The sequence below is a fragment of the Oncorhynchus mykiss genome, chromosome 18 (genome assembly GCF_057628025.1).
Source record: "Oncorhynchus mykiss isolate SJ-2025 chromosome 18, ASM5762802v1, whole genome shotgun sequence".
NCBI lineage: Eukaryota > Metazoa > Chordata > Actinopteri > Salmoniformes > Salmonidae > Oncorhynchus > Oncorhynchus mykiss.
This window is the reverse complement of record NC_143039.1, coordinates 41623515-41632899: the sequence shown is the minus strand read 5'-3', so window position 1 is coordinate 41632899 and position 9385 is coordinate 41623515. Positions and strand designations below refer to the sequence as shown.

General features: G+C 40.2%; 1 protein-coding gene across 1 annotated transcript in view; it reads left to right on the top strand.

The window, feature by feature from the left end:
• The first annotated feature begins 701 nt into the window (after positions 1 to 701).
• lrp12 (low density lipoprotein receptor-related protein 12) overlaps positions 702 to 9385 on the top strand; it is a 39216-nt gene continuing 30532 nt past the window's right edge. The window contains exon 1 of the mRNA XM_021571703.3: positions 702 to 2107. Coding sequence (XP_021427378.1) covers positions 2026 to 2107 — 82 coding nt within the window. The 5' untranslated portion in view covers positions 702 to 2025. The remainder of the gene's footprint in view (positions 2108 to 9385) is intronic.

The following is a 9385-nucleotide window of genomic DNA, read 5'->3' as shown; positions in this document are numbered from 1 at the left end:
TGATACGCTAATTGACATAATTTGAGTCAATTGGAGGTGTATCTGTGGATGTATTTCAAGGCCTACCTTCAAACTCAGTGCCTCTTTGCTCGACATCATGGGAAAATCTAAAGATATCAGCCAAGACCTCAGAAAAAAATTGTGGACCTCCACAAGTCTGGTTCATCCTTGGGAGCAATTTCCAAACGCCTGAAGGTACCACGTTCATCTGTACAAACAATAGTACGCATGTATAAACACCATGGGACCACGCAGCCGTCATAGCACTTAGGAAGGAGACGCATTCTGTCTCCTAGAGCTGAACATACTTTGGTGCGAAAAGTGCAAATCAATCCCAGAACAACAGCAAAGTACTTTGTGAAGATGCTGGAGGAAACAGGTACAAAAGCATCTACATCCACAGTAAAACGAGTCCTATATCAACATAACCTGAAAGGCCGACCAACATGGAAGAAGCCACTGCTCCAAAACCACCATAAAAAAGCCAGACTACGGTTTGCAACTGCACATGGGGACAAATATAGTGGGGAAACACACCGATGGGAAATGTGAGGTCAGGAAATGTGAGGATTGTGGGGAGGTAGAGACTGTGAAGCATGTCATGTTATATTGCAGTTGGTATGCTAAGCATAGGAAGACATTTTCTGTGAGCTGGCTGAGTCGGGTGTAACCACATTTAAGCTTGTAACAATTGTGTACTCAAAACGACATGCAGAGAAAAATGGCAAGGAAGCTGTTGTCGTTTCCCTATTCCACCGGCCTACACCTACGGGTGACGTTTTTAAAAAAATATTTAAATGTGTAATTCGCACTCCGACCTGAGAAAGGCAGCAATACAGCACAAGAAGACGAAGCAGAAGGGGACGATGATTATACTGATACCACCGATACCCCGGCTGTAACAACATTCAGCCGATTCATAGCTAGTTGTGGCTACAACGGGGTGTACTGTTACATACAGTTTAGGGCCCGGAGTTTTAGGGGGCTTGTGCTTTATAACATTTTCAATGATGGTGAAACTCTAAATAAACATTTTAGACACCACTAGAAGAAGACAGTGAAGTGGCATTTCAAGGATACCTCTAAGAAATATTTTCGTTCCGTTCTGCCATTGCTTTGGAAACTAGCTTACGTTAGCATGCTAGCTTGTAGCTAGCATTTGTGAGGTTGTGGAGGCGTAAACGAGAGAAGGGGGATTGCAAACGCTCTTTTGTTTTTTAGTTCACAGTTATCTTTCGGTTATATTGTATTTATTTTTCTAGTTTACATTCAGTGACATTTATGTGCGATTTCAATGTTGGTAATGAAACGTCATTTTGCTAACCCAGCTAGCTATCTTTGTTAACGATAGCTAACGTTTGCGTTGAACACTAACATTAGCTAGCTAGCTAACACAAAGGGGAATTCTAGTAGCTAACGTGAGCTAGTTAACGGTGGAGTTGACTGTATTGCTAGCAATGCCTTTGTATTTTCCTCTGTTCTGGAACAATGCATAACACAAAGGTTAATATCATACTAGGATATGGGGTGGCACGTATATCTACACATGTAATGTGACGATGGATTAATATTGGCTAGGAATAGATAGATAGCTTACATTAGAGTAATCGTTAGCTAGCAGTTAGCTAAAAATTCAATGTCGCTATTTTGTTGTTATGCTAACTAACTAGCCAGCCAGTTACAACGCACTGTTGCGTTCAACGGTTTGATTGCAGTATTTTGTCAAGACGGCTATATTATTGTTTCTTCATTGTCATCTAGCTAGCAAGATAACTTTATAAGATCTGTATTGGCTGTATAATTGATTGTCAATCACTGTCGGTTGTCTGGCCAGACAGGAATTGGCAAACGTTAGTTAAAATAACTTTAAATCCGTAGTAATCTCATTTGTTGCTTTTGTTTTTGTCACTACCTAAATATTTTTGGGACACCAAAGAAGAGAGCTTGCCTAGTTACATTTTTGGGAACATTGTAACAAGTAATAAAGTAGTAACAAATATAATTAGGCCTAGTTCATTAGCTATAATGGCCTACTACACTTTGAGCTCAAATGGGATTTCATCTTCATCGTGGATCTCTCTACACATGGTCCTCCTCATATTCACTGGTAAGTATTTAATAGCTAAATATTTGTTACCACTCTCATACAATCTATACCACAGCAACTCAAACACACTCAAGCACACAGCAGGATATGGTCATTTCCATCTAAAAGGACCCATGAGCACTGACGTAGCTCAGTTGGTAGAGATAAGCCAGGGTTGTGGGTTCGATTCCCACGGTGAACCAGAATGAAAATGTATGCTCTAAGTCGCGTGTGCTAAATGACTAAAATGTAACATGAAGTTTTTAGGAGCATATAACGTTTGGTGTCAAATAGAATCTAAGAGTCTATAATTTTCGGAGATTCTCACAATGCTATATTTATTGTGATTCGATACTGGGATTTTCTTGCGATTTGATGTTCCAATCATATTGCTCACTACAGTGCATTCGGAAAGTATTCAGACCCCTTGACTTTTTCCAAAATTTTTAACTTTACAGCCTTATTCTAAAATGGATTAACTATTTTTTCCTATCACCAATCTTCACAGAATACCACATAATGACAAAGCAAAAACAGGTTTTTAGACATTTTTGCAAATGTATTAAAATTAATAACAGAAATGTCATATTTGCATAAGTATTCAGACCCTTTGCTATGAGACTCAAAATTGAGCTCAGGTGCATCATGTTTCCATTGATCATCCTTGAGATGTTTCTACAACTTGATTTGATTCCCCCTGTGGTAAATTCAATTCATTGGACATGATTTGGAAAGGCACACACCTCTCTATATACAGTCCCACAGTTGACAGTGCATGTCAGAGGAAAAACCAACCCATGGGTTCGAAGGAATTGTCCGTAGAGCTCAGAGACAGAATTGTATCAATGCACAAATCTGGGGAAGGGTACCAAAACATGTCTGCAGCATTGACGGTCCCCAAGAACACAGTGGCCTCCATCATTCTTGAATGGAAGAAGTTAGGAACCACCAAGACTCTGGCTGCCTGGCCAAACTGAGCAATCGGTGGAGAAGGGCCTTAGTAAGGGAGGTGACCAAGAACCAGATAGTCACTCTGACAGCGTTCCTCTGTGGAGATGGGAGAAGCTTCCAGAAGGACAACCATCTCTGCAGCACTCCACCAATCAGGCCTTTGTTGTAGAGTGGCCAGACAGAAGCCACTCCTCAGTAAAAGGCACATGACAGCCTGCTTGGAGTTTGCTAAAAGGGCACCTAAAGGATTCAGACAGTGTTAAACAAGATTCTCTGTTCTGATGAAACCAAGATTGAACTCTTTGACATGAATGCTAATCGTCATGTCTGGAGGAAACCTGGCACCATCCCTACGGTGAAGCATGGTGGAGGCAGCATCATGCTGTGGGGATGTTTTTCAGCGGCTGGAACTGGGAGACTAGTCAGGATCGAGACAAGGATGAACAGAGCAAAATTCAGAGAGATCCTTGATGAAAACCTGCTCCAGAGCGCTCAGGACCTCAGACTGGGGCAAAGGTTCACCTTCCAACAGTACAACAACCCTAAGAACACAGCCAAGACAACGCAGATGTGGCTTTGGGACAAGTCTCTGAATGTCCTTGAGTGGCTCAACCAGAGCCTGGACTTGAATCCGATCGAACATCTCTGGAGAGACCTGAAAGTAGCTGTGCACCGATTCTCCCCATCCAACCTGACAGAGCTTGAGAGAATCTGCAGAGAAGAATGGGAGAAACTCCCCAAATACAGGTGTGCCAAGATTGTAGCGTCATATCCAATAAGACTCAAGGCTGTAATCACTGCAAAAGGTGTTTCAACAAGGTACTGAGTAAAGGGTCTGAATCCTTATGTAAATGTGATATTTCTGGGTTTTTTTTTTATAGATTTGCAAAAATGTCTAAACCTGTTTTTGCTTTGTCGTTATGGGGTATTGTGTGTAGATTGATGGAAAAAATAACATTTAATCAATTTTAGAATAAGGCTGTAACGTAACAAAATGTGGAAAGTCAAGGGGTCTGAATAATTTCCCGAATGCACTGTATATGTCTGCTGCAGAGACACAAGAAAATGAGTTTTGATCAGTCATGGAAATAAGTGCTGAAAACATGTTGGCACACTATTTAAAAAACTGTAGAATAAGTTATAGGATGAAAAATACCTGAATTTCGGCGCAGGTACAGCCGACTAGTGCTAGCTAACGCTACCTGGCATTTTCTTTTTTTTCCAAATCTATATTTGAGTCTTGGTATCGATAAAATCTTGTCCAAATTATATCGCCGTTTGTAACTGCCGATTACCTCCCCACCATCACTTTCCAAATCCCCACATATCTTTATGACATTTTGTTATTTCTCTCCGGCATGAGGGAGAATTATGAAAGTTCACAGAAGTAATAAGTATAGGTAGACCTACCGGTTAGTTTGTGTTTTTACTGATAACAATGTTGTCTATGAATCGGTAACAGTGACTGAAAAATCTGCAACAAAATTATTGCAATTGAATTGGCCACAATGGGGAAATCATAGTAATCCCAAACCACAGTTGCAGTAGAGTATTGTACAGTAGAGTACAAATGAGTAGGATACAGTATAATGTAATGTACTGAACTCTACTTTTCTGTACTCTACTGTACTGAACTGTACTCTACTGTAACAGGGGTTGCATTAACACAGAATTCTGCGTATTTCAAATTAAAGATACAGATAAAACACTAAATAAATATATTTCTGTGTTGTGTAAGCACAAATCTAAAATGCTTCTTATTGTAATATCTGCTCGACTTTAAAAAAAATGTTGTGCTTCAGTTGCACTTTTCCGCTTGGATGAGAAATCTGTGCTCTCGTTGTCAGACTAAGCAAATTCACGTATTCACGAACGGGCATTCTATCAGCAGACAGCACTCCGATGTGCTAATTTTCTGTGTGTACTTTTATCCGGTAAAATGCAAGATTAACTTCAAGCAAAGCATTAGGATATGTAGATGGTTACAATCATTCTATGATAAACATTATAAATGTGATGCACATGCTTCGTTTTGCAAAAAATACCTTGCTTTTTCATTGTAAGCTAATTTATTTGTGTGGCTGCTAGCCAAATAGCATTACACTTCTAACGGATGAAAATGGAGCTATTTTCTGCCAAATGTTTGGCATTAATTTATTTTGTGTGATGAAAATCCTTAGTTGCATGTCCATGATCACGGTTGACTTTTAATATAAAACACTGATTTTTTTTGATGGTCTGCTGTGCTAATGAGGTCGGCCCCCAAACAAGATCAAATTTGGTTGGTTCAGAACGGACTTAATATCTACCAATCTTAGACATGACTATGTTCAACAAGTTTGGACATCACAGTATAACATAGTAGAATACAGCAGCCTATGTTCATCACAGTATAGCACAGTAGAATACAGCAGACTATGGACATCATAGTAGAATACAGCAGCCTATGTTCATCACAGTATAGCACAGTAGAATACAGCAGACTATGGACATCACAGTATAGCACAGCAGACTATGGACATCACAGTAGAATACAGCAGACTATGGACATCACAGTATAGCACAGTAGAATACAGCACACTATGGACATCACAGTATAGCACAGTAGAATACAGCAGTATTCTACTGTGCTATACTGTGATGTCCAAACTTGTTTAACATAGTCACGTCTAAGATTGGTAGATATTAAGTCCGTTCTGAACCAACCAAATTTGATTCTGTTTGGGGTCTGACCTCATTAGAATAATAGCCTGTGTGTAGAATAATACCCAAACATGCAATGGAGGATATTACATTTTTCTACCTTTGTACATCACCATGAAGAGAATGACATTCATGGGTCTTTCTATAAATAATAGGGCCAATGTGTCACATTGGATCAACATTTTAAATGGGGGAAAAAAAGATTTTCATGCAGTTCCACATGTGTACTTAGAACAATAAAAGTGAATATGCAAATTGTCCCATAACTCCACCTATATAACAACATAGGGCTAGGATTTTAATGTTATACAATGGTATAATTCATATAATTGTACATACAAAAAGTAGCCATTACCAGAATAATGAATTTTTTTAGGCCTTACGAATGCATTGATAGACTGGTTGACGCAGGGACACATAATAAAGTCATGAATAGCGGTAGCATTAATCTCACCATTGCTGTTTTTATGATGAGAAAGTTACCAAAAAACAGGTTCCTTTTTTAATGGAAGGATTTGTATTGAAATTCAAGTTGAAGGCAATAGATAATTTTGTCCTCATAATAACTGCATTTGGTTTTACCGCAACACCCTTCAATTGAAGCGTGGGAAACAAACGAAAGTGGTTACGTGTCATTCTGAAAATTCCTTCCTGGATCAGATGATGTGTGAAAATGTCACGGTGTAACTATTTTGCATAATTAAGAAAGAACCACCTTAATGAAAATATAGATTTAAGTTTTAAGTATCAAGGTAAGGTGACTCGGTTAGAAACATTCAATTTTGCAATTTCATACATCATTTGGAATTTGTGTGCCCATGAAAACTTTTTCACCTGTAACAACACGAGACACAAAATGTTACGTAGTTACACTGCATTTATGGGATCTCTATACAAAAAAACGGTCCACCAGCTGTATCCAGGATTCTTACAGGGTTCAACTTCAATGTCAAATTTAACTGCTTAAAATGTATGACAATAATTTACACTGTCATAAATGCAAGGACAGAAAAGTAATGTTTTATGTCACACGATTTTGGACAATCCGTCAAGACAACCATGAAAAAGGGTTAAACAGGTTTTAAATCAACTCTTGAATTTGGTCGAATATAGCTATGATCCCCCTTATATCTTCATGTAATGACGTGAAGAAAAAAAACGGCACATTGACTTGTCAACAGCTGCAACAAGTTGTCCAGTGTAGGAAATCCTCACTGGTACCCTAGTTAATAGAAAGGCCCTCATAATTATGCATATCTGTATAGTACAGATCAAGGACCCATGATGTCATTATTTTACCATAAATATGTTACCGGGTGTTGATCCACTTCACTTTACTGAAGTTCAATAGCCAAAAATGTCCTGAACAAAATATAAACGCAAAATGAAACAATTTAAAAGATTTTACTGAGTTACCGTTCATATAAGGAAATCAGTCAATTTAAATAAATAAATTAGGCCCTAATCTATGTATTTCACCTAACTGGGAATACAGATATGCATCTTTTGATGCAGATATAAAAAAAGTAAGGTCATGATTAAAAAAAACAGTATCTGGTGTGACCACCATTTGTCTAATGCAGCGCGACACATCTCCTTCGCATAAAGTTGATCAGGCTGTTGATTGTGGCCTGTGGAATGTTGTCCCACTCCTCTTCAATGGCTCTGTGAAGTTGCTGGATATTGTCAGGAACTGGAACACAACTGTCGTACACGTCAATCCAGAGCATCCCAAACATTCTCAGTGGGTGACGTCTGCAGAGTATGCCGGCCATAATAGAACTGGGAAATGTTCAGCTTCCAGAAATAGTGTACATTATCATACTGAAACAAGAGTTGATGGCAATGGATAAATGGCACGACAATGAGCCTAAGGATCTCGTGTTCATTGTCCGTAGCTTATGCCTGCCCATACCATAACCAAACAGCCACCATGGGGCTCTCTGTTCACAACGTTGGCATCAGCAAACCGCTCACCCACACAACGCCATACACGTGGTCTGCAATTGTGAGGCCGGTTGGACGTACTACCACATTCTCTAAAACAACATTGGATGCGGCGTACGGCAAATAAATTAACATTACATTCTCTGGGAACAGCTCTGGTGGACTTTCCTGTAGTCAGCTTGCCAATTGCACGCTCCCTCAACTTGAGACGTCTGTGGCATTTTGTTGTGTGACAAAACTGCACATTTTAGTGGCCTTTTATTGTCCCCAGCACAACGTGCACCTGTGTAAGGATCATGCGGTTTAATCAACTTCTTGATATGCCACACCTGTCAGGTGATGGTGCTCACAAACAGGGATGTAAACAAATTTGTGCACAACATTTGAAAGAAATAAGCATTTTGTGCATATAGAACATTTCTGGGATCTTTTATTTCAGCTCATGAAACATGGGACCAACACTTAACATGTTGCGTTTTATATTTGTGTTCAGTATACCGTCAATAAGCTACAATAAAATAACAGGCCAAGTCGTTTATTTTTTATTTACATCCCTGTTAGTGTGCATTTAATCCGTCCATCTGACAGATGTGTCATATCAAGAAGCTGATTAAACAGCATGATTTCCCTGAACAACAAAAGAAAGGGAATATGATCCATCACATCTTCCAAAAACGTTTTCAACATGCATCTGTAAAATGATAGTCTAGTAACTAAAGCTTTGGTTGTCTGTAACACCTCCCTCTGCAACTGGATCCTGGACTTCCTGACGGGCCACCCCCAGGTGGTAAGGGTAGGCAACAACACATCTGCCACATTGATCCTCAACACTGGGGCCCCTCAGGGGTGTGTACTTAGTCCCGTCCCATGTAGTCCCTGTTCACCCACGACTGCATGGCCAAATACGACTCCAACATCATCATTAAGTTTGCTGACAAGACAACAATGGTAGGCCTGATCACCGACAACGATGAGACAGCATATAGGGAGGAGGTCAGAGAACTGGCAGTGTGGTGCCAGGACAACAACCTCTCCCTCAATGTGAGCAAGATAAAGGAGCTGATTGTGGACTACAGGAAAAGGCGGGCTGAACAGGCCCCAATTAACATCAACGGGGCTGTAGTGGAGCCGGTCGAGAGTTTCAAGTTCCTTGGTGTCCACATCACCAACTAAATATCATGGTCCAAGCACAACAAGACAGTCGTGAAGAGGGCACGACAACACCTTTTCCCCTTCAGGAGACTGAAAAGATTTGGCATGGGTCCCCAGATCCTCAATTCTTTACAGCTGCATCATCGAGAGCATCCTGACCGGTTGCATCACCACCTGGTATGGCAATTGCTCGGCATCTGACCATAAGGCTCTACAGAGGGTAGTGCGTATGGCCTAGTACATGACTGGTGCTAAGCGTCCTGCCATCCAGGACCTATATAATAGGCGGTGTCAGAGGAAAGCCCATCAAATTGTCAGACTCCAGTCACCCAAGTCGTAGACTGGTTTCTCTGCTACCACAAGGCAGGCAGCACTGGAGCACCAAGTCTAGGACCAAAAGACTCCTTAACCTTTCTGATCTCCCCATCCCGGATCCGGGATCGTGAATACAGACTCAAGCTCATTACCATAACGCAACGTTAACTATTCATGAAAATCGCAAATGAAATGAAATAAATATGCTAGCTCTCAAGCTTAGCCTTTTGT